Below are 25,596 nucleotides of genomic sequence, written 5' to 3' on the forward strand. Positions count from 1 at the left end.
TGAACGCCCCATTATTGGGCACACGAGTACTAAAATCATGCCGATCAGGAAACTTTTTATAGCTTGGCAGTCTACTTAGTTATCTCTTATGATATCCTAAGGATGAAAAAGATGTGGAGACAGTGCATTCTGGATCGGATCTGGTAAATGCCATTGCTAGAAGTAAATGGTGTAACAGACTAGAAGGCAAAGTCATCTGCTTGATTATTGGCTATACGCATCACATACAAATTACGTATAAAAATGTTTGATCAGCATACCGTAACAAACCGGGGGAAAGGGATTGTTAGTAATGGAGACTGAGAATCCTATTGCTAGCAATATACCCAACCAGGTCGACCTCCTCGCGGTCCTCCCTGAAAACTATCATGGTTAATTCCTGATGAATTCATCATGATGGGCTAACTGGCCTGTTTTCATTCTCATCGATCATCCTTCACTGGTGCTCCGCCAGCGTATCCCGTTAGCGCAGGCGGGGTTACCATATCATTTATGAATTTATAGGGTACAGAGGAATAACATCTGAGTCCTCAGGAATGGCAACGCATGCGGGGGTATCATGGAGGAAACAGTATACTCTGTTATGACCATGGTACTGCTCATGTTTATAGGCGACGGTTACCACTTTCCATCAGGTGGGCCGACAGCTTGTTTGCCATTTTAAGTTGTATAAAAAAAAATTTTTCACCTATAAAAAAAAACCATAACAAACCGTAGCTATTACGATAAACAGAGATGAAGCCAGTTCATACGACCAGTCTTACAAACAACGTGACAAAAGATAAATATAGGAACTCTTACAATGAAACGGGTATTATATGAGCCGCGTATGACTGTGACCGTGAGACTGTCCCGCTAACATTGCCCTACTGGGGGGAAAGGGATTGTTAGTAATGGAGTTTGACAGCCCCATTGCTAGCAATATGCCCTATTAGGTCGACCTCCACGTGGTTCCCCCTGGAAACCATCATGAACAATTCTTGTTGAATTCGTCACGATGGGCTAACTGACCTACTTCATCTCCTCACCTATCATCCTTCACTGGTGCCCCACCGGTGTATACCGATAGCGCGGGTGGGGTTACCATTCCATTATCATTCATTAAAAAAAAAAACATTGCCCTACTGCGTTCGTAACAAGTGGATTCTTATATAAAGATTAACACCTTTACTTATAAATACTAAAACCGCCTACAAACCTATTTTAACTAGGCCAATGGGGCTAGCAATATACCCTATCAGGTCGACCTCCACGCGGTTCCCCCTGGAAACCATCGTGGTTAATGTTTGTGCATTCGTCACGATGGGCTAACTGGCCTGCTTTCATCCTCACCTATCATTTATTACTGGTGCTTCGCTAGTGTATACCGACAGCGCTGGCGAGGTCACTATTTCTTTTTACAAAAAAAAAAACCTGCTTTAACTGTATTTTTTTTTATACAACCATGATAGTTTCCAGGGGGAACCGCGAGGAGGTCGACCTGGTTGGGTATATTGCTAGCAATGGGATTCTCAGTCTCCATTACTAACAATCCCTTTCCCCACTAGATTACCATATTGTACCAGTCGTTAACTATTCACTGTTGAACATAGCCTCCCCCATAGGGGGAAGGGGGGTTGCCAGTAGTTGCCACGCTTGGCAGACAGGTTGGCAACTGCAATTTAGCCTATGATTATGTTTTATGAGTGACACTACCGCCTATCCCCCCATCATAAGCTGCCTTAGTCGCCTATGGTATGTTGCCTATCCTATGCCGTGACCTGCACAGCTAGGTTACCATATAAGACACTATTGATCCCAAATCACACAAACAAAGCTGTGAATTACAACTAGTAAAATATATTTACTTTTATGATTACGTTATGGAGTCGCGTAATAGAAGCGTGACTACTACATATTACTATAGTGCGCAAGGTCAAGCGACACGGTAGCCGGCTACGCGCTAATTAAAATAATGTGACGACGGCGACCGGCGCATGCGCATACTACCGTCAGGGGTGCTGCACGATCGTTTTAATACGAGTGTATCAATCCAATCGGATGGTAAAAGAGCACCACAGTGTATAAACGCTTGCAACGCCAGAGGTATGACGTACCAATACCCTAAGATAAGGAGGGAGGGATTGCTAATAATGCAAACTAAGGGCCCATTGCTAACAATATACCCAACCAGGTCGACCTCCACGTGGTCCCCCCTGGAAACCATCGTGCTGAATTCCAAGTGCATTTATCACGATGGGCTAACTGACCTGTCTTTTCATCCTCACCTATCATCCATCACTGGTGCCCCGCCAGCGTATACTGATAGCGCAGGCGGGGTTCCATCATCACCCATTAAAAAAAGTACCCTAAGATAAATACCCCGTACAAGCATAAAAATTTACGTGCTAGGTGCTTTCGGAGGGCACATCAGACTGTCGTCTGATAAGCCACAGAAAGGACCTTCAAAAAGCCGGCTAAGAAACTTGAGGCCGGACGACGCTACAGTAACTATCACATTATAATTGCAACCGTTAACTGCCCACTGCTGGACATAAGCCTTCCCCATAAGGGAAGTTTTGCCAGAAGTTGCCACGCTTGGCAAGCGGGTTTGCAACCGCAATTAGGCTTTTAGAGATATTTTAAGAGGGACGCTGCTACCAATCCCGCGCCATCCCTTAGTCGCCTCTTACGACGCGTACGGACAAGGAAGGGGTGGCTCATTCTATGCCGGGACACACACGGCACTCTCACACGAGCAGTAGTAAAATAGAATAGGTAGCATTGATATTAAAGTCATGTGTCAACCCTATTGTTGCGTTTATTACACATAAGGTAGAGGCGTAACTATCGCTGGTTCTAGAATCGATTGTGAATGCAACGTACATGTCGTGTAATTATTTTACCTGTAATTATTATACCGCATTATATTATAATGATTAAAGGTTAATTACCCGACATTATCACGTCAAGATAACTTGTCTTTCTTGATAATGCAGAGTTTTACACTATCATATAAGACTTGCATTAAATAAATAAAACGTTAAATGCAAGTTAGCGAACTCTCTACAAATTATATTATGGTATTTTTAGAAAACCTCATGCTACAGTGTGTAGGATAAAGTATTAGGAGGCTGATAGTGAAAGTATACTGGGCCCATAACCGGATAGAATTATTATGAGGGACTTGTTAAAATACTTTACATACTGTTGCCTATAGACATGAACAAGTATGTACAACACAAAATACTCTGTGGAGTTCATGGTGCCGCTCGTGCATTGCCATTCCATAAGACTATGGTGTTATACCTCCGTACCCTGTAATTGTACCACCATATGCCAACCTCCAAACCGAAATACAGCCATACAAGCTACTCGGCTACAGAGTGGAACCGAGGTACCCAAGCAGAGGACTTTTGTAATCTCCTTCTGGTTTTTCTAGACTTTTGGTTGTTTCTTTGCGTCGATCCGCAGATCGATACTATCCACAGTGGGATATAAGCCCAGCTGCTTCACGGCAGCAACACAAATGGAGCTAAGATATCCAAGCAGGCGACTTCTGTACAAACTACATCTCTGATAAGACCTCATCTTACCGGAGTTCTTGCCATCGATCTGATTGCAGAAAAGTTGTAGCACGTTCTTGATGGCGTTGGAGGCGCCGGCGGAGAGCACGATGTCCTGCCAGTCGGCCGGGTGGCCGTCGCGCCGCTCGATGTACTCGGCCACGTGCCGCCTGATCAGCTCGATGCCGTGCGACGCCGTGTACGAGCCCACTGACTGCCCGCTGATCCCAAGCAATGTAAACATTATACAAAATTGGTGACAAGTGAGGTCTTGGCGTCGAAGTCCAACGAAGTCCAAAAGGAGCGCCGAGTAATATAATTTGAATTAATTTAATTCCAGACCACAAGATCTATTTTGTTGGTAGTAAACTTAAAATTACGTTAGTAAAATAATTTAATAAATAATATACCTGAAAGGCATTCGGTCAGGACGGTAACAAACCAGGGCATGGTTATCTTGTGTTTTAGTCATCGCCCTGACGAAATGCCCTATCACAGGTGCATGGACATCCTCAGCTATCATTTTAAAAATGGTGTTGTCACTCTCTGACTTTCTTACGAATGATGGCATAAACACCATCAATCCGTGCTTGTGCAAACATTTCTGAAACGCTACAAAAGCGGGGAAGTCCTAACGTCTTCCTAAATATTATTGTACAGGACACGTAGAGCATCCAGCGATTTTTCAGTATGTCTGAACTATAAACCGCTTGCGTAGAGACCCTGACAATATGCCTGAACAGTGTAATCTTGACCTGGTACGAATATCGGGCGAATCTACGCCTCGAATCGCCAATGCCCTACGCTCCCTCTCTATATCAACATCATCTTTAGGGTCGTCAATAAACCAATGTCCTAGTATTTAAATTTATATACACGCTTGAGTAGGGTTCCATTTAAAACAAATTGGCGGAACATCATTCGGACACCTACCGACGACCTTAAAGACCATGTAATCACTTTTCTGACTATTGTAACTCAAGCCATAAGACATGGCGTAATTCTCACTCACTCAATATAATAAGCTGTAAGAGAGATGCTAGGATAATTAAAGGATCATGTTGATTTTTCACCAATCCCATCTGTGAGGAGAGTCATCAGACGTTCGCACTTTGCTCAGGGTTCCCCCAGTTATGACTGCTTTTTTGTCATCAGAGGGCAACTTGCCGATGCCCCAAGTACTATAAGACCGGCACTGAACGCATCACAGTGTATTGCGTGATGTCTATGTCTATAAGCGACTATTATCACTCTCCATCAGGTGGGCCGTCAGCTTGGTTGCCATTCTATATTGCATAAAAAGCTACATTATGTGATCGCGTCATATGTCTAAGATTTCATCTATCTATCCTATAGAAGAGCTGCTCTCTTGTCGGTGGAGTTCCTGCCACTCAATACGATTTTCTGCGGGTCTCTTCACCTCTTCATAAAACCCGACACCAATTCCTTCCTTGATCTGCTTGATGTAACTATGCCTTGGTCTGCTTCTTCCCCTCCTTCCTTCTATCTTACCTTCTATTATAATTTTCATAAATTCGTCGTGTCGTATCAAGTGCCCCAACATTTTTTTCCCTTCTGTACTCAATAGTTCTACTTATAATTTGTGTCTAACCCTAAGCAGGACCTCGTCATTACTAATAAAATTCCTTAAAAGATATGTTTTTCTTAGAGATTGCAGCATAAGATTCTACAAGGACGTAATTCTTAAGGATGCCTGCAAAACTAAGGGTGTCGCCCTGGCGTTTATTCATAGGCTACGGTAACCGTTTACCAGCGGAAGGGCTGTATACTCGTTTTCCATTATAGTATCATGAAAACTGCCACCATTATAAGGCTCGAAATATTTTTAAAAACGATGCAATCATTTACAAAAGTCGCCGGTGCGCTCTTATGCAAACATGTATGACGCACTGTCGCTATAACCGCGCGGAATGTAGGCAGGTCTCCGAATCGATATGTCTCAAGGTCTCAACTATGCAATAACTTCTACTGACGCCAGTATTTGGTGGAACAAATATTTGACATATTTGTTCCACCAAACTGAAAGTACCAACACTAGATTAACTCTATCTATTAACAAGCATTGCTTGGGTACCTCTGTCCCATTCGTGTTTCTACCGTGAAGCAGTTGTGTTTGCATGGCTGTGTTTCGGTTTGAAGGGTGGGATATGGCGTGAATTTACAGGGTACAGAGGAATAATACCTGAGTCCTCAGGACTGGCAAAGCATGGGTGGTATCATGGGCGAAACAGCATACTCTGTTATGTCCATGGTACTGCTCATGTTTATAGGCGACGGTTATCACTTTCAGACAGTTAGCTATGAGGTCTAACAGCCCCATCGCTAGCAATGTTACTAATCAGGTCGATCTCCACGTGGAAACCGTCGTGATTACTTCTCGTGGAATTCTTCACGATGGGCTAACTGACCTGCTTTCATCCACATCTATCTCTCACTGGTGCCCCGTCAGCGTATACCGTTAGCGCTTTCGGGGCTACCATTTCATTATCACCCATTAAAAAAAATAAACAGTCGAGCTCACTTTAGTAATGGGTTTATTATCATTAGCTCTAAGTACTTATCGTAAAATATCCACTTGTAAACAATCGAGCGCACTGATAGCCGTATCTGATAGTTACAGGTTTCGAAACGGCAGTGATAACATCGATTATGGTGCAATTTAGATCAATTCATCGTGTCACACACTACACTACGCTCTCAAGTGGCGGCCCCCCTGGGTGGCTGGGGAACGTGACTCGGGATACGTCGTGGAAAAATAAAAATGAAATTAAAATAAATTCTAATCGAAGTATGTCTAATACATAAAATGTGGGTGGGGGGAAGGGATTGTTAGTAATGCATACTACCAGTCCCATTGATAGCAATATACCCTGTCAGATCGACCTCCACGCGGTTCCCTCTGGAAACCATCATGGTAATTTTTTATCGAATTCCTCATGGTGGGCCAACTGATCTGCTTTCATCGTCACCTATCATCCCTCACCGGCGCTCTGCCAGCGTATACCGATAGCGCAGGCGAGTTTACCATTCCATAATCACCCATTAAAAAATCGAACCCTCTCTTTCGAAGTTGTTTAAAAAGGAAGTTGATTGCACTCGTCGACTTTTGCACCGCAGATTACAAGCGGAGCGAGCCGGGCGCCTTATAATCTCCTTCGACAAGTACAAAGTGCACAGTCGTACGGCATCCGTATCAAATGTCAATAACAATATATTTTCAAATATCTATATTAAACATGAAATATAAACAACATGGAAAAAAATGTGTCAGATAACACGAAACTATAAAGGAATAGATAATAATAAATAGATACGTATGTTTATTGTAAGTATTTAAAAATACACCTAATCTATATGAGCGCTGTGAATGGTACGTCAAATGTATGTCTATTTATCTAAAAAAACGTTGATAATTAGTGACCGCAAAAAAAGACTATAAAAATGCTAAAAAAGCGCAAATAAAAAAAAATCGGACAACGCGAGTACAAATAAGGTTCATTTATTGAGTTTCTAACGACAGTTGTCGTAGGTCAACCCAAATTATACTTAGACCAGGCTAGAACATCGCCGTGTGGTCCCGGCATAGAATAGGCCACCCCTTCCTTTCCCATAGATGTCGTAAGAATCGACTAAGGAAGGGCGAAAGATGGGTGAACAACGTCCCTCTTAAAACATCTATAAAACCTAACTACGATTACGAACCCGCCTGCCAAGCGTGGCAACTACTGGCAAAACAAACCTATGGGGAGAGAAAGGGATTGTTAGTCATGGAGACTGAGAATCCCATTGCTAGCAATATACCCAACCAGGTCGACCTCCTTGCGGTTCTCTCTGGAAACTATCGTGGTTAATTCTTGATGAAATTATCATGATGGGCTAACTGGCCTGTTTTCATTCTCATCTATCACCCTTCACTGGTGCTCCGCCAGCGTATCCCGTTAGCGCAGGCGAGGTTACCATACCATTTTCACCCATCAAAAAAAAACATATGGGGAGACTAATGTTTAGCGTTGGATAGTTAAAGGATGATACAATGATGATGATGATAGGTTAGATATGAAAAATGATGGTGATAATGATTATAATCATCAGCTGTTAACTTTTTTCTTCCCCATAGTCTTTCCCATAAGAGAAATATAACTAAACAGTCATGTTCATTCCCGTCTTTTATACAATATAAAACGTGCATCGCGTCCTAAAGCCCTCATCCAAAAAACTTACGCGTTAGCGGCCTATTTGTAAAACGAAGCCGGTTTATAACTTGACACGAGACAGAGGGTAAGGGACTACTCACACTTATTCATCTCTATTCAGCTTTTGACCATAGAAAACAACGATTTTGCATGGAGACGTGTACGCATCCATTCAGCTTTCCGCGTATATTCTGCTTTCGCGGCAACTCAGTATAAAATGAGGATAAATGTGTATCTATCATGCGAATGCTATAGAGAGTGTTCAGCGCTGTTCCGCCGCATTCACCGTCGAACGCGGCGAACCAACTTTTCAGAGGTGTTTCGCGACTCCTTGTCGACAAGTTGCGACCTGTATTGTTTCTCAATGGATTTGATTTATTATTGCGTAATCATTATGTACGCAAGGATTAAAGAGTGCATACGTATTTTATAGTAATTATAAGTATTTTTTTAACGAAATGCAGCATATTCAACGCCGTACGCAGTAGACAAGCATTTCAGCGGAGATAGCACGCTATGACGGCTTTTCTCATTCATACGACGCCGTACGCAGGTGATAGAAAGAGAGCTGAATAAGTGTGAGTAGTCCCTAACACTAACACGAGTAGCATGTAGATGAATTTGGTCAAACAAACTACTTGGTATTAAAAACTATGAGATAAAAAAATATACAAATTCATTAGTAAAATGTTCACAGTGTTGCCAGAGTCATTGACACAAAAGTGCATAAGTTCGTCTCACAATTCAATTCGTAATCGCGTGCATGCTAAGTGTACTAACGTTTTACAACACGTCAACACAATATAGAGTTTAGTGCTTTGGTCAACCATTTACTCGATTGTACCTAATTGATATGAGCTAGTTCACAATGGATGTGAGGTTATTCTTAGCATATCAGATATTCTTAAGGCCGGATTGACCATTAGACAGTGTAATCTACTGCCTGGAGACCGGTAGACAGCAGAGGTCGCCAGTTCGGAGGCCGACCACATACTCTTTTTTTTGTTGCAGTATCCGGCCGTAGTGCTCCTCAAATATTGCATCCACCATGTACCCTCTTGTATAGGCATTCCGTCACCCGTATCCAATAGCGAGGACGGGATGCCTTAAATATTGCACCGCAAACCATAAAAAAAAACTGCCTAACGACTCCAACTACTAGAAGCCCATGCCCCTGCATTTTTTTTTTCAGAAAATCTTTAAATGGAATATTTTATTTGAAGATTTGTAACTAAGAAACCCTCAATGAAAATATTATCGCATAGTATTTTCGTTAAAATATATATTTTCTCGTCATATTTCAGTATATTTCGTAACGCATTTGCAGTTATTACATGTAAAATAATATTATATCATTTTTTTGAGACCTAAGACCCAAACCTGTTTAATTTCTAATGACAAAACAAGTAAACACAAACAGTAAACTTTGTTACACCAGTTTTTTTTTTTTATACAGCTTACAATGGCAAACAAGCTGACGGCCCACCTGATGGAAAGTTGTAACCGTCGCCTATAAACATGAGCAGTAGCATGGACATAAAAGAGTATACTGTTTCGCCCATGATACCCCCCATGCGTTGCCATTCCTGAGGACTCAGATGTTATTCCTCTGTACCCTGTAAATTCACGCCATATCCCACCCTTCAAACTGAAACACAGCCATGCAAACACAACTGTTTCACGGTAGAAACACGAATGGGACAGAGGTACCCAAGCAATCGACTTTTTTACAAAGTCTCCCTCTGGTTAAAGGAAATTCACATTTGAATCCACAGTAATAATTGAAAATTGTGTTCCTAGAAAACAAACTTTTTATTTAGTTAAAATTAATATAGAATCCCATCGTAATTTCTATACCAAGATTTAAAAAAAGACCCTCTTTATGTATGTATAGTAAAAAGCAATCGTTCGAAAACACGCCTGCCTACTTCAGAAAAGACTTAGCTAAGAAATTTTTTTTTATAACACTGAGGTGGCAAACTAACATACGGCCAAACTGATGGTAAACGATTACCGTAGTGAACATCTGAAGAAACCTCTAGATAAAAGATATAAGAAATACAAATACATAGATAATCAAAACCATTACACGGAACGATCAGCTTTATTACGACTACATAAGATTCAAAGTTGCAGCTCCGACGTGACGCTATTTATATCAACTGTATAGCAACGGATATTACAGTACCAGAGCAGTACCGACGAAAATAAACACGTCATTCGATATAACTATAGTGTATTGAGGAGAGCGTTTAAAAAATAATGTCTCACCCGCAGCCATTCAAGATGTCGCGAGCTCTCTGCCTCACGTCCTCTGGGTAGCCGCCTTTCTCTATCAACTCCGGTAGGGTTACACAGGCGATCACCTGACAAGATGGAATTTATATATTTATTTATTCTTTACTATTTCCCGCGGCTTTGCTCGCGTGAAACAGTACATACATACAGTATTCAATAACCTACCTATTGCACCAAATTTCATTCAAATACGTTTAGTAGTTTTTGCGTGAAATAGTAACAAACATCGATCTATTCATTATAAGCCAAATATTTTATATATTTATATCATATTTATAATATTAATAAAAAAAAGCATTAATTGTATTGTATTGTAAAATCTTTATTGTACATAATTCAAATTAAGCACTGATAAATGATTTAATATACTCGTATAATGGCGGACTTATCCCATAAAGGGATCTCTTACAGTCGACCTTTGAGAAGCTAAAAGAAAACTGTAGAATGTATAAGGGTAATAACCGTACAATTGAAGATAAACTAAATAATACCCAGTAAAAAATTAAATATATAATACAATAAAAACAGCTCTATATACCTACATATGTAAATAATGTTGATCATATTTACAAAAGGACTGAATTTATATTAAATATATTCGAGGTTACAAACAAGAGAAATATAATTATTTATTTATTTAACTCTTTATTGCACCATAAATACAAATATACAATGACAAGTGAATAATTCAAGTGAAATACAGTAACATAAATACAGATTGAAATATACACATAAAGGTACTAAAGGCGGTCTTATCGCTAGGGCAATCTCTTACAGACAACCTTTAGTTAAAGGAGGAGTTTAGTTAAACAGATAGAAAAGGGCAGGTGGCGCAAGAGTGAATTAATAATTTTCGTGTATAAAATACAAAAACATGTAATGCACAAAAATATCAAATACATATAATTTATTAAACTGCTTACTATAACAATATATATACATATATACACATACATACACATATAAATATATATACATTCACATACACATACCTATTCTAGTGATGTTTTACTAAAAATTGAATTGTGAATAAATTACTTTACGAATAAATTAAATTACAAACATATAGAATTACAAAGAATTTAATTTTGTACACTAAATATGGTAACTAAGATATATTTGTTATTTCCCAACGCAGTTGAAGAATTATTTACTTGTTTTATAAGGTGACAATATAAATACCACTTTTTATTCAATGCAGGTCCCATCCCAGGCTGGTCTTACTTTCACATACCGGTGCAAAAGTTTTGAATCAAGAAATAAACAGACTTACAAACATGAAGAAAGAGAACGGTAAAGCCATACCTGTCTGATGAAGGTGATGGGCTGCTGTCCCATGGCGTGGGCATCTCCAATGTTGGCTTTTATTACAGTCTTGAATGGTTTTTGTGCTCCCTAGAAAAAGATAAAAATAAATGTAAATATTTGATAATTGTTACTATAACTCGGACCTTTTGACATTTGGCCTACATTCATACCCGACTGCGCAAGATGTTAGTATAATGATTTTTGATATGTATATTTTTACACAATTTAATTTTTTTTTATACAACTTTGAATCGCAAACAAGCTGACGGCCCACCTGATGGAAAGTGGTAACCGTTGCCTATAGACATGAGCAGCACCATGGACATAACAGAGTATACTGTTTCGCCCATGATGACCCCCACGTGTTGCCATTCCTGAGGACTCAGGTGTTATTCCTCTGTACCCAGTAAATTCACGCCATATCCCACCCTTCAAACCGAAACACAGCCATGCAAACACAACTGCTTCACGGTTAAAACACGGATGGGACAGAGGTACCTAAGCAATCGACTTTTGTACAAAGTCTCCCTCGTACAAACTGACAGCCCACTGATGGAAAGTGGGAACCGTCGCCTATATATAATATATGTAACATAGCAACTAGATGGATTTTAGTAATGAGATGTCATTAAACTAGGATTATCCTCTAATCCTAAGCTTCGACACACAATTTTGTACTTTTATGTTAAGACACAGACAAAAACACAGAATTGCATACTACAATTCATAGAACTAGTAGAGAAAGGGTTTTTTTACAATACAGAGGGTAAACGAACTTAGGGCTCACTTGATAGTAAGTGACTACCACCGCCCATGATCACCCACAACACTAAAGGCATTGCAAGTATGCTGCGGGCCTTTTAAAAAGGAATATGCTCTTTTTTTGAAGCTTTCATCCTCACCTATCATCTTTCACTTGTGCCTTGACAATCTACAATATATCAATAGCAAGCATTACCATTCAAATTTCACCCATTTAAAAAACACATAGACATACTTCAATTTTTTTGGATTTCATTCCTTTCACTCTTCATTCCATTCACACTATTCCCAGACGAGGACGGACAAAAGTCCCTCATCTGGACCAGATTTTTTTTTAATTTATTATTTCCGCCTGATTACTGTATGTGTTTTTATGTAATTTCTATTACTAATCTCCAATTTAGATTATATGTCATAATCAGAGTTTAGTATAAGTGCTCTCTACGCTTATCAAACTGGAACGAGCGAATTGTGTTCACAGTACTGTATAATTGCGACAGATAATGCATGTGTATGTATATAATAATAATAATAATAATAACCCCCCCAGGGGATCACCTTGGCGCGGTGGGGGGGCTTACGGGGAGTATGGTGCAGGACATAAGCTTATACCATCTTAAGCACAAATTTTAGTAAAAATCACAGATTAACAGTCTTTAACATCTAGACTACCCTCCTCAAACTAACGATCCCAACCCTTAACCCTCAAATTAATATATGATGGAAAATAATAAAAGGAAATATAATTTACGGCCGCTACCCGGGGGTCGCCGGGGCGCATCTGGGGCCAATGCTGGATGCCACAGTATACGAACCATTGGCGACGGAGAGTTGAACAGGCGGACTCTCGTCGATAAATATACTACAGCCGAAAACATTTCTCACCCAAATTCACCATCATCTGATTCACTTTCATCAATCAATAGCCTTTTTTCATCACCTAACTCATCTTCATACCCATCTGAAATACAATCCACATCACGATCATCCACTTTATCGCCAGAGTCAGTTGATGTTGTGCAGGAGGCATGCGCCGATAATCTAGCACCCATCTCTGGCATTACTAGCGCAAGACGTAAATGGAGCCCAGATATGAACGAATTTATATTGCGCAACTACCTTATTATAACTAAAATGGAAACAGATACGCGAAACTATCTAGACACACTACACCGAAAATTCATTGAAAAATACCCTGAAATGAATGCATCTAAACAAAGAATAGGTGATCAACGCAGAGCAATCATAAACAATAAATTATTACCTCAATCTGTAATTGATGAAATCAAGACCAATGTGTCGCCAATACTTGAAGATTTTCCATCAAATAGTGAGCCCACCCTAACATTAACACAGTCAACCGGAAGCCGAATGAGATGGTCAAATGAAATAAATGAATCTATTTTACGTATTTACTTTGAGGTAACAAATAATGAAACTGATATGACAGCACATCAGAAAAAGTTACACTGTGAATTTATAAAGCGATTTCCACACCTGTCACATATAACAGAAAAAAGATTATCAGATCAAAGAAGAGCAATAATGAACAACAATATGGTAACACAAAATAGGATTCAAGAAATAAAAATGGAAGTAGAAGCCTACACACATACAATCCAGATTAGTACTCCACCTGAAAACCAACCAAATATAAACCTCACTTACGAAACCATACAAATACCCAGAATAGAAAAGGAACAGACAATGTTAACAAACACACAACATCTTACACACACACATACTGAACAAATATCTACCATCGATAATAATAATCTACAACCAGATATACAGAAGAGAATCACGGAGCAATTTGTAACAGCTGTTGAAAAATTTGAATATACTGATCCAACAAGTAGACCATATATACCCAAACAGAAAACATCCAAAAAGCTTGCAAAGATTGTAGCATTCATTAATACAAACATCTTACCTGACTATTTAAAAGAAGATTTAGATTTCAATAAATTGCATAGTTTGATCTACATCGCTGCATATACTGCAGCAAGTTGTAACGGAACGAAAATTAAAGAAAGTAACACCTATAATAGAAATAAACATATAAAACCATCTTGGCAAAAAAGATTAGAAGATAAAGTCATAAAACTACGAACAAATATAGCACAGTTAACACATTATATAAGAGGGAATAGAAGCAAAAGTGTAATGACAGCAGTAGAGAAAATAAAAGTCAAATATTTAATCCATGCACAATATGAGAACCCAAACACACAATTAAACCATTATTTAGACACCTTAAAACAAAAACTTAACACAGTTTCCAGCCGTCTTAAACGATATATGACATGTACAGCGCGAAAAACACAAAATCAGAAATTCACCAATAACGAAAAAAGTTTTTATAGAAACCTAACTTCCACAACACAACAAGGTAGTCAAATAACTACTGAACCCTTATTAACTGAATCTCTTAGAGAATTCTGGAGTAATATATGGGAAGAGCCTATTGAACACAATGAAAACGCTGAATGGATTAATATAATTAATAAAACTACTGAAAATATCCCCATGATGAATTTCGACTCAATACCAATAGATACATTTCTACATGTTCTCAACCGTGCTCATAACTGGAAATCGCCTGGTTCAGACAATATACATAATTATTGGTATAAAAAGTTTACATCCACTCATATACACATACATAATCATTTAAACTCATTCATACACTCACCTACCAGTATACCCGCTTTTGTAACACAAGGAATCACCTATATGCTGCCTAAAGATAAAAATGATGCACAAAACCCGGCTAAATATAGACCAATTACTCCAGAATATTTACAAACTCTTAACGGCATGTCTGAGTGAATTAATTTATCAACACATAACTACACACAAGATCCTCACGGAACAGCAAAAAGGATGCAGGAAAAATAGCCAAGAATGTAAAGAACAACTAACTATAGACGCTATTGTTATGAACAATGCATATAAACAGAAAAAAGATATTCACACTATGTTTATAGATTATCGTAAAGCATTTGACTCGGTACCTCACAGCTGGCTAATTCGAATTCTTCAAATATATAAAATTAACCCTAAAATCATATCCTTCTTACAAACTGCAATGAGAAACTGGCAAACAACCCTAAAAATTAACCATAATACTCAATCATTAACTACTGAACCAATTTATATCAAACGAGGGATTTTCCAAGGCGACGCTCTTAGCCCTTTGTGGTTCTGCCTTGCCCTAAACCCTTTATCTAATCTACTTATAAACAGTAATCTCGGATACAAACTAGACAAAAATAATGATGATAGTTCAATTTCACATTTAATGTACATGGACGATATTAAATTATTTGCCACAAAAAAAACAGACCTCTTTCTTCTAGCTGACATTACACAAGAATTCTCAAAAGATATCCAAATGCAGTTCGGTGTTGACAAATGCAAAATTCTATCAGTTAATAAAGGTAAAATTCAAAATAACGGATATGCACTTGAAACTGGAGAAATGATCGAACCGATGGATGAAGCTAGCACATACAAATATCTTGGATTTCACCAATCTAGACAAATTCACCAAAAAGCAGCTAAACATGATCTTACAACTAAATTCAAGTATCGACTTAATTTTGAAAACTGAACTCAATTCAAAAAATACTATAAAAGCTATTAATACATTTGCTATCCCAATCCTCACTTACTCTTTTGGTATATTAAATTGGTCACAAACAGACCTAAAAAACCTACAACGCACCGTGAACACGCACCTTACTAAATATAGGAAACATCACCCTAAATCATCCATCCAAAGACTCTTTCTGCCACGACATGAAGGAGGAAGAGGAGTGATAGATATCCAAAACCTACATAACAAACAAATAGCTACCCTTAGACAATACTTCCACACTAAATCTCAACAGTCATTAATCCACAAATATGTTACAGAAACAGACAAAAAACTCACACCACTCAACCTGTGCGACAGACAAACTCAAACCAACGAGCAACTGACTAATTTAGAACAGAAAATCGCAACATGGACTGGAAAATCATTACACGGAAGACACCGATCCAACCTTTGCCATCCACACGTCGACAAAGATAAGTCGAACGAATGGTTAAAGAGAGGCGAACTGTTTCCCGAGACTGAAGGGTTCATGCTTGCGATACAAGATGAGGTAATAGCCACCCGTAATTACAAAAAACATATTATAAAAGATCCGAACCAGACCACCGACTTATGCAGACACTGCAATAGTGCAGCAGAAACTATTCAGCATATAACTGGATCCTGTAAGAGTATTGTGCAAACGGACTACAAACATAGACATGATCAAGTAGCTTCAATAATTCACCAACAACTCGCTTACAAATATGATTTTATAAGAAAAAAACAGCCTTACTATAAATACAAGCCTGAAACTGTTCTAGACAATCAAAAGTGTAAGCTTTACTGGGATAGGACTATACTTACAGACAAAACGGTACACTACAATAGACCGGATATCACACTTCATGACAAAAACAGTAACACAATATACCTCATAGACATCGCTATCCCTAACACACATAATCTCCAAACTACAATCTCAGATAAACTTGCGAAGTACCAGGATCTTGCAATAGCAGTGAAAACACAATGGCAAGCCCATACAGTACATATTGTACCCATTGTTCTATCTTCCACCGGCATTATCCCAAAGACTCTAAGTAATAGCCTACAAACACTAAATATCCACACTAATCAAACATACCTACTACAAAAGGCCACTATCTTAAATACCTGCCATATTACTAGAAAATTCCTCACCTCGTCTACTATTACATCTTCCTACTCTGAAACCTCTCCTACACTTGGTTAAGGCCCGTGTCGGTGAGTAAACCTTCGTCCATGTGAAGAAGAGAAAGAAAAACAAAAATAAATAATAATAATAATAAAGCCTTTATTCTCTGACATTTTTACTTTAACTTATATACTACTTATTACTAAGGTAGCTTTCTAGCAACCATTATGTTAGTCAGGTTGTCTGTCGACATAGGCCTCCCCCAACTGTTTCCACTTTCCCCTATCCCTAGCTGAGTTTCTCCATCCTTTAGGTAAATCGTTCTCCCATCTTTTGATTTGTCCTCCTCGTTGTCTTGGGGGGTATGTATATTATTAGCGTGTAAACAGCAGAATATATCTTTGTACCAGAAAGCTGGCACAAATTAGCAAACAGTTCGTTTTATAGTAAACGATTGCCACAGCCCAGGGAACCTGTTACACCATGTCATGTCATGGGTTTTTTTAATGGGTAATAATGGTATGGTAACCTCGTCTGCGCTGTCGGTATAAAATGGCGGGGCGCCAGTGATAGATGACTAATGAGGATGAAAGCACGTCAGTTAGCCCATCCTGATGAATTCAACTAGAATTAGCCACGATGGTTTCCAGGGGGAACCATGTGGAGGTCGACAATGGACAGTTGAAGGCCGATATGATGATGAATTGATACTATTGTTGGTGTCTAATACAATTTTTTTTTTCTATTAAAATGTTTATTTTGTATATTAAAATTCAGTAGGTATTTCATAATTACCTAAATTCTCTATTGTTTGTAAATATCACGTCAACTTATCAGCATGATGAAATGATTAGATCTGATTAGGCACGTTCGATGATACCAGCTGAATATAAATAATATTTATATTATATATTTTTAATATTTATTTACCAGAGGGAGACTTTGTACAAAAGTCGTTTGCTTGGGTACCTCTGTCCCATTCGTGTTTCAACCGTAAAGCAGTTGTGTTTTCATGGCTGTGTTTCGGTTTGAAGGGTGGGATATGGCGTGAATTTACAGGGTACAGAGGAATAACATCTGAGTCCTTAGGAGGGGCAACACATGGGGGGTATCATGGGCGAAACAGTTTATTATGTTATGTCCATGGTACTGCTCATGTCTAAAGGCGACGGTTACCACTTTCCATCAGGTGGGCCATCAACTTGTTTACCAATCTAAGTTGTATAAAAAAAAACATCATTTAAGGAATAATTCATCTGAGTGTTTAGCCATTCGCAGATTACTACAGAGTATGCGCCAGCATTACAATATTTATAATTGAAGTAGTTAACAAAGGTTTAATTACATGTTCCTTATCATTGTTATCGCCACTTTCACACAAACACCATCTATCATGCAAGGTAATGTATTTTCAGACTATTACATAATAGCTCAACCTTTGCAGACTTACATAATGGAATTTACCGAGTTGCATTTCAAGCTAAACAAGCAATATTTTTTATCTTTCATACTTATTATGACAATTAATAATATCAAAATTATGGTTTTGAGTTATATGTATTAATTCCTAATTTTCTTTTTTATATTACAATTTAAATAGTAAACAAGCTAACAGACTACATGTCAGAATATGGTAACTGTTGCCTATAGAAATGCACAGTACGAGTACTATAGACATAACAGATTTTTTTAAACAAAATTGGCTATTGGCCGCCTATGTCCTTTACAGCTTTACCGACTGAAAATGAAGCAAATACAGATGGAAATCCGAACCTTCCATTCTGTAATGCAATAGAACCTCTATGTAATAACATTCTTGAGGACAGTCCTCAAGAATGATGTCATGTATGGAGGGATAACCATAATAATAAAGATGTTAAGAAGATGTACTCGGGTGTCATAACAACAAAGTATACTAAAATGGAAAAACACACCTCATTAACATCTTAAACCACATAAATGGACTGTTAAATATTATTTTAAATAAATAAAATTCTACAATACATTCTGATGGAATAAACTTACAATATCTGGCACATCCATCACATAGAATTATTGCTTAAAATTTATTTTTCAGCTCCACCCATCAGTAAGAGATTACTTATTAGATATTTAGAATGAGAGTATAGTAAATTATTACATTAATATCAAAAAAAAAAAAAAAAACTTTAATAATATTTTATTTAATTTGATATCAATTAAAATAAATTATTTCATTTATTTCATATAAATATCATCATTTTCCTACCCTTATCCCAATCATTTGTGGTCGGCGTAATATGATTTTATCCATATTACAAAAAGATTTGGTTTTTAGTTTTACGACCGGCCACCTGCAGGACGTCAACCCTCTTTGGGAATTTTATATAAATATATTATTTTATATTTATTTAATACATTTGTAGACTATATCATACTTTGATGGGAACCATAAAGAGTTTTCATTTATTTATTTCTGTATTTAATGTAAATGTTTGAAGATAGCAATTGGTGTAGTTTTAAAACCATACATTTATGTAACAAGAAAGATAATGCTGAGTTGGAGAGCATTAAATATCTATTTTTGGATATAATTACTATCTTATCATAGCATGTGAAGGGTGACCTCTATGAGATCCAGTTCCAGACAATTTGGAGTGTAATCAGTGTGGCATATCATTTTAAAGATCATTCATTATAATGTACTATTTATTAGTCAATTAGTTTTTTTATACACTGTTAGATTACATATCTATTGGGGGATTCATTAATAAATATTTTTATAATAATCATTATAAAAAAAAATATGATTTTTTTAATATAATAAAATCATTTATTTGAAAATAGTAATTGTTGAGTTTCTTATGAGTTCTTCTCTAGTGAGATAACAACATTTTGAACCGAGCAATAGAATAAAAAAAAATTGTTCGATTTAAAAAGGCTTGTAAACAAGTATATTTGAATACATATTATTTCTATTTTATTCTAATAGATATAAAAATTTGTATACTATATATATATATATATATATATATATATATATATATATATATATATATATATATATATATATATATATATATATATATATATATATATATATATATATATATATATATATATATATATATATATATATATATATATATGCTATGCATATTAAGCACTTAACATTATTTTTAATATACCTTAGAAAATCGGCAGACATTGTCATGTCTGAATTCCATTTTTGTCGTTCCATAAGAACCTTAATGAGATCATTATAAATATTTCAATTTAGCCAAAATATTACAATAATCCACAAATGATATACTAACAAGAATTTAAAATTTTCTTCACACATATTTTAAAACTGCCTTTTACAAAATTTGCTTTAGAAACTAGATGTGGTATAACCTGAAGCAGGTATTAAAAATAAAACAATGGAAAGGGAAGAATAAAAATGCTATGTAACTACAGCATATTGTGAATTACAGAAACAATTAGCTTCACCATGACAATGCATGCATGGTAATAACTGTGACAAATAAATAAAAATAGTATATGTGTTAATTACTCATTGACACAGTCATTAGCGAATAAGCCATATTAGGATGTTACATAAATAGTGGTCATAAAATATACTCTGAATCTTTTATGAATAACACATAAAATAAAACTATTATAATAAAAGAAAAATAAATCCTAGTATTTCTAGTGGGTACATTCATTTTTTTTTTTTTGTACAATTTATTCTATGCTTGTGCAATATGTTTTCATTCATTCAATGAGTTCAAATAACAATGTTACCTATCAGAACACAAATGATCATGGAAAGGTTGCTATGTCACAGGTTTTTCTGACTAAAAGAAGTCCGCCTTTCCAAAATACCTATCAGAAAATATATTGAAGTGAAAATTCTTTATAGGTAAGTGGTCAATTAATATTAACATTAATGCCATAACCCTCTTATTAAAAAAAAAAAGTCAAATGCCTTTTAAATCTATTTTAGCTACTGGAGGGTGTATTGTGTATGTTTAGCTAGTCTTTTTTTGTTTATGGTAAATTAAATTTATAGGAAGTTTTAGATTTTATGAAAAAGTGGTTAAAGTGTACAACATAGTTTTAAAATAACATCTAAGTACTTTAATAGCTATTTTTTTTTATTTGAGTAAATAAAAGCTAAATATTTTGCAGGTTAAATTAAAATGGAACTAGTGTAGTGAATGCTTGGCCTTGATACATAAATTATACATGTACTTTCTTAGCAATTTTCACATTGTATATTTTTATAAAGAGTGGTAATTAATTATATGGCTACACACTAACTAAATTAAACCATGTAAGTAGTAATTATTTATTAAAAACAAAAATAAACACATCATACCTTTTGCAGCTCCTTTTCAATTTCCGCAGCGCGTATAACCAGTGGGCCGCGTACAGCATACTCCAATTTTAATATATTAGGATTAATATTCTCTATTGTTAACGATTTCGAAGCCATTGTGCGTGTGTTACTGGGGCTCTTCCGCGAAAATAATGGTACGAAATCCGCGATTTCCGATTGTGCCGCGCCACGGGACAACAGCCGGGCGCAACTTAATAATCTCATCTGTGACATTTTGTGGAATCAATGACAGTACTTTATAATTGTCACAATTTCCAATTCGTTGCACAAACTAGTCGGGCACAACAATAAATTGTAAAAATATTATACAGTCCCTTTTATAAAACGAAATAGTACAGTAAAATTACTTTAAAATACAACTGGAAATCCTGAACACAGCCAGTCTAGAAATACTAAAGTCGATCGATATTTAACTCACAAATTTGTAAACAAATACCGAACCCACTTGTTTCTTCGAATGCCGTAATACGATTAATTATTAAATTGTCGAATGGTATATTTGTAACCTCCTGAAAGGTTATCTGATTACAACTGTAGTTAATAGGTCCGATATTGTTATAAATTAATACTGGACTTTATCAGTACCACGGTCACAATTAATAATATTACTTAATCATTGTTTTCGTTACACTAGTTCATAGTCACAACAAATTTTGAAAAATACTCTGATTATGATTACGTAAAGTTGGTGCTTCGTCTTGGATTTGAAAATGTTTCAAAATTTATTTTGGCATTAGGCCCACATAGCCGCGTTCCTGTACACACAAACACGATTGGACTTTGACAGTTGGTTATAATTTCATTCCTATTCGAAGGTATAAACTATAATCTAAGGTATAAACCTCAGTATAAACATTATCCAATTCTAAAAAATTTGTCTTTAGAAAATTTAGTACATAACGTTGTCATCAAAATATATTTAACAAAATTTTGAAACCTTTCTCATGGCTAAAAATCATGTAATGTAAAAAATAATATAGAGATACTGTTCTTTTTTTATATTGATTAAACACGTAGTATATAAATTTGATAAATGAATTAGTGTATCGATGGACTTCCGCGACATAGCACGCTTCGCAGGTGGTCAATAAATAAAAAGAAACTATTAGTAATAAATTTATATTACCGAACAAATAACAATTTTCCTCCAATAAGTAATTATTTTATCCAGACTTATGAAAAAAGTAGCCTCTTTTATACCACTGAGATAGCAAACAAGAATACGGTCCACCTGATGGTAAACGGTCACTGTAACCTATTAACGCCAACAATACCAGAGGTATTACATGCGCGTTGCCGATCCTGAAGAAACCTTTTTACCCCCCTTTTGAAGAACTGCATCCTGTAGTCTCTTGGAAAAACCTCGGCACGAAGCTCATTCCATAATCTGAGTATTCGTGGGAGAAAACATCTCTGAAACCGCGTTGTATGCGACCATTTAAGCTGTTGGGTATAAAGCTGAACTCCCTGTCTCTCCCTCTCTAAATAGAAAGTAGCCGTGGGTATCATATTGAACAAATCCTTTGGGTACAATCTGTTGTACAAGTGGTAGAACACGCTGAGCGAGGCAAAATCTCTCCTAAGACTTAAGGGTCCAATATCGATTGCAAGCCTGGGATCTTCGACAATTCTTATAGCTGCTCGTTGCACTGAGTTGAAGGATTCAAGCTGGTATCTCGGTGCTCCTGCCCATAAGTAACAGCAATACTCCATGTAGGGCTGGATTTGCCATTTGTAGAGCATTATTCGCTGAACCAGCGTGAAGTAATGCTTTGCTCTATTAATCACACCGATTTTTTTAGATGCCATCTTAAAGTTATTTTGGAGATGGTCACGGAACTGTACGTCGCTAGAGATATCGACACCAAGGATCCCAATGCTTTTAGAGATGTTAAAAGACGTATCCTGGAACTATGGAGCCACAGCAAATGGTTTTTTTAGCGATGAACGCGCAAGCTTGTGTCGTAGCGGGGTTAAATTGGACTAAGTTTTGTCGTCCTAAATCAGGGACTCCAGTTAACGTTCTCTTCTTTTCAGACACAAACTGTTCAAGATTGTTCTCCAGGACGAGGGATTTTGGTACGACCCGTTTAATGGGCATCCCTAGTACTGTCATCCGCATAACAATGAATGTCACCAAAGGTTAACATATCATTAATATGCAGCAGAACCAGCGTTGGGGATAATACAGAGTCTTAAGGGACGGCAGCGTTAATATCCATGCTATCGGAGCAGCAACCATCTACAACGGTTTTTATGCATGTGCCGGACAAATAACTGGCGATCTATTTACACAGGCTGTCTGGAAATCCATAGTAGGGCAATTTCAACAGAAGACCCTGATGCCAGACCCGGTCAAATGCCTTTGCAATATCAAGATCGACAGCGAGCGCCTCACTATAACTCTCAATGGGTAATGCCCATCGATACGTAAGATATACCAAGAGGTCACCAGTTGAGCGACTATGGCGATAGCGATATTTGTGGTCACTCAATATATCGTGATCCTCTAGGTATTTTAACAGCTGTGCGTTAACTATAGGCTTCATCACCTTAGAGAGATGGGAAGCGATTGCAATCGGCCTGTAATTTCAAGGGTCCGACTTATCGCCTTTTTTAGGTACAGGATGTACAAGGGTGATTTTCCATATCGAAGAAAATTACCCTGAGGAGTACGAGATCGTAAAGAGATGCCTTAATACAGGACATAGTTCCGGAGCGCATTGCTTTAGGACCATTGCCGGTATATCGTCTGGCCCACTCCACTTATGAACATCTAAGAAGAATAACTCCCGCCAGATTTTATATTGTGTTATGGTAATTTTCGGTATAGAGTTTCCGCAACACAAGATGGTAGGTGATACAGAATTACCTTCGTCCATAGTCGAGTTAGAGAAAAAGAGAATATCAAATAAGTTGGATTTTTCTTTAGCACAGTAGGCCAAGTTACCTTTCGGTTTCCGAAGTGGTGGAAAAGATGACTAACACAAGTTTCCTTGGGCAGCTTTAGCAAGCGACCAGAAAGCACGTTTACCAGAAGAAAGGCTAGATAGTCGCCTGCCAATTTTGCCCACATATTTAAATTTGGCTCTGGCAATTACTCTCTTACTGTACTTCGAAACAGCGTTTAATTTCTGTTCTGCATCAGTGATTCAAGGTTCCGAATTATTGTGAGCCGTAGTCCAAAGCCTATGTGCAGCTTACTTAGCAAATCTGTCACTAGTGGTTTGAGGATAAATAACTCCATACCTTCAATGATTGCCTCGCTAACGGCAATTGCGCAGACATTAGGATCATGTGATGCAAAACAGAGTCGCTTCCACGGGTACGATGCATAAAATTGTCGCAATCCATCCCAGTTTTCTGACTTATAGTGCCGCACGCGACGTCGTCCAATAAGACGGGGTAGATCAGGTCGAGTGTTGGAGACATCAATCCGGATAAGACAATGGTCGGATATGCCAATTGGCACATCCACTCTGACGGTATATCCATCCGGTTGTGTTATCCAACAAGGAGCTTGTATGGTTCTCTATATCTGGTATTCTCATTGGAGAATGGACCAACTGAGAGAATCCATAGGTCAGAGCAAATTTATGAGCAGCTTTTTCCGCACAGTCAGTGGACCGAAAACCAAGCTACTCGGAGTGGTGAGCATTAAAGTCTCCAAGTATCATTAACTCCGTAGAAGGGTACTGCTCGAGAACTTTATCAATCGTCCTTTGCAGGTGCTAAAAAAGAACGAAAGTGTCCAAATCACCGCTGTGAGACCTGTAAAGACACGCGTAAATACGAGTGTTACGGCCGGAAGGGCCCCCGGTCCCCACTGATGCAGCAGCCGGGTCCATCTCCAGCACGACTACTACACTAGGGATTATGTACAGGCGGCGGTTTAGCTTCCCAGGGTGGAGATTAGGTACTCTCTGGGCTCGGGAACCCAACAACCTGCGGGCGGCCAGCGAGCGACTGTTTCACCAGGTCTCTTTGAACGCCGTGTCGATTGGCACCTCGCCCAGCACAAAGACAGTAATAAAAAACACGCGGGTCCCTCTAGTATTGGCACATCCCTCCCCAAGATGAAACTGGAAATCTTACTCCCCGCAGGAACACAACGCTATTAAAACAACATTATTTGGCTGTGAACTTCTGAAAGGTGGAGGTCTTTCCCCAAGCGGGAGGTTCCATTTACGAGCGAAAGTCTCGCTGCAATTTGAATCAATCAAATTTTTCAATTCGGCAATAATATGCCTATATACCAGAGTTATTACAGAATATTATATCTATTGTCAAATCCACGATCTTTGTAATTTGCTCGTAAATTATACCATTGTTTTTTATATGAT

At 37.6% G+C, this 25,596-nt stretch overlaps 1 protein-coding gene across 1 annotated transcript in view; it reads right to left on the bottom strand.

The window, feature by feature from the left end:
- Window positions 1-21,996, bottom strand: part of LOC113521182 (alanine aminotransferase 1) — a 33,756-nt gene extending 11,760 nt beyond the window's left edge. The window contains exons 1-4 of the mRNA XM_026906635.3: window positions 21,233-21,996; window positions 11,363-11,452; window positions 10,031-10,125; window positions 3,576-3,766 (exon numbers count right to left, since the gene is read on the bottom strand). Coding sequence (XP_026762436.2) covers window positions 3,576-3,766; window positions 10,031-10,125; window positions 11,363-11,452; window positions 21,233-21,466 — 610 coding nt within the window. The 5' untranslated portion in view covers window positions 21,467-21,996. The remainder of the gene's footprint in view (window positions 1-3,575; window positions 3,767-10,030; window positions 10,126-11,362; window positions 11,453-21,232) is intronic.
- Between the last annotated feature and the right edge of the window lie 3,600 nt (window positions 21,997-25,596).

This window comes from Galleria mellonella, unplaced genomic scaffold (genome assembly GCF_026898425.1).
Source record: "Galleria mellonella isolate WM207_F2 unplaced genomic scaffold, CSIRO_AGI_GalMel_v1 utg99, whole genome shotgun sequence".
Taxonomy (NCBI): Eukaryota; Metazoa; Arthropoda; class Insecta; order Lepidoptera; family Pyralidae; genus Galleria; species Galleria mellonella.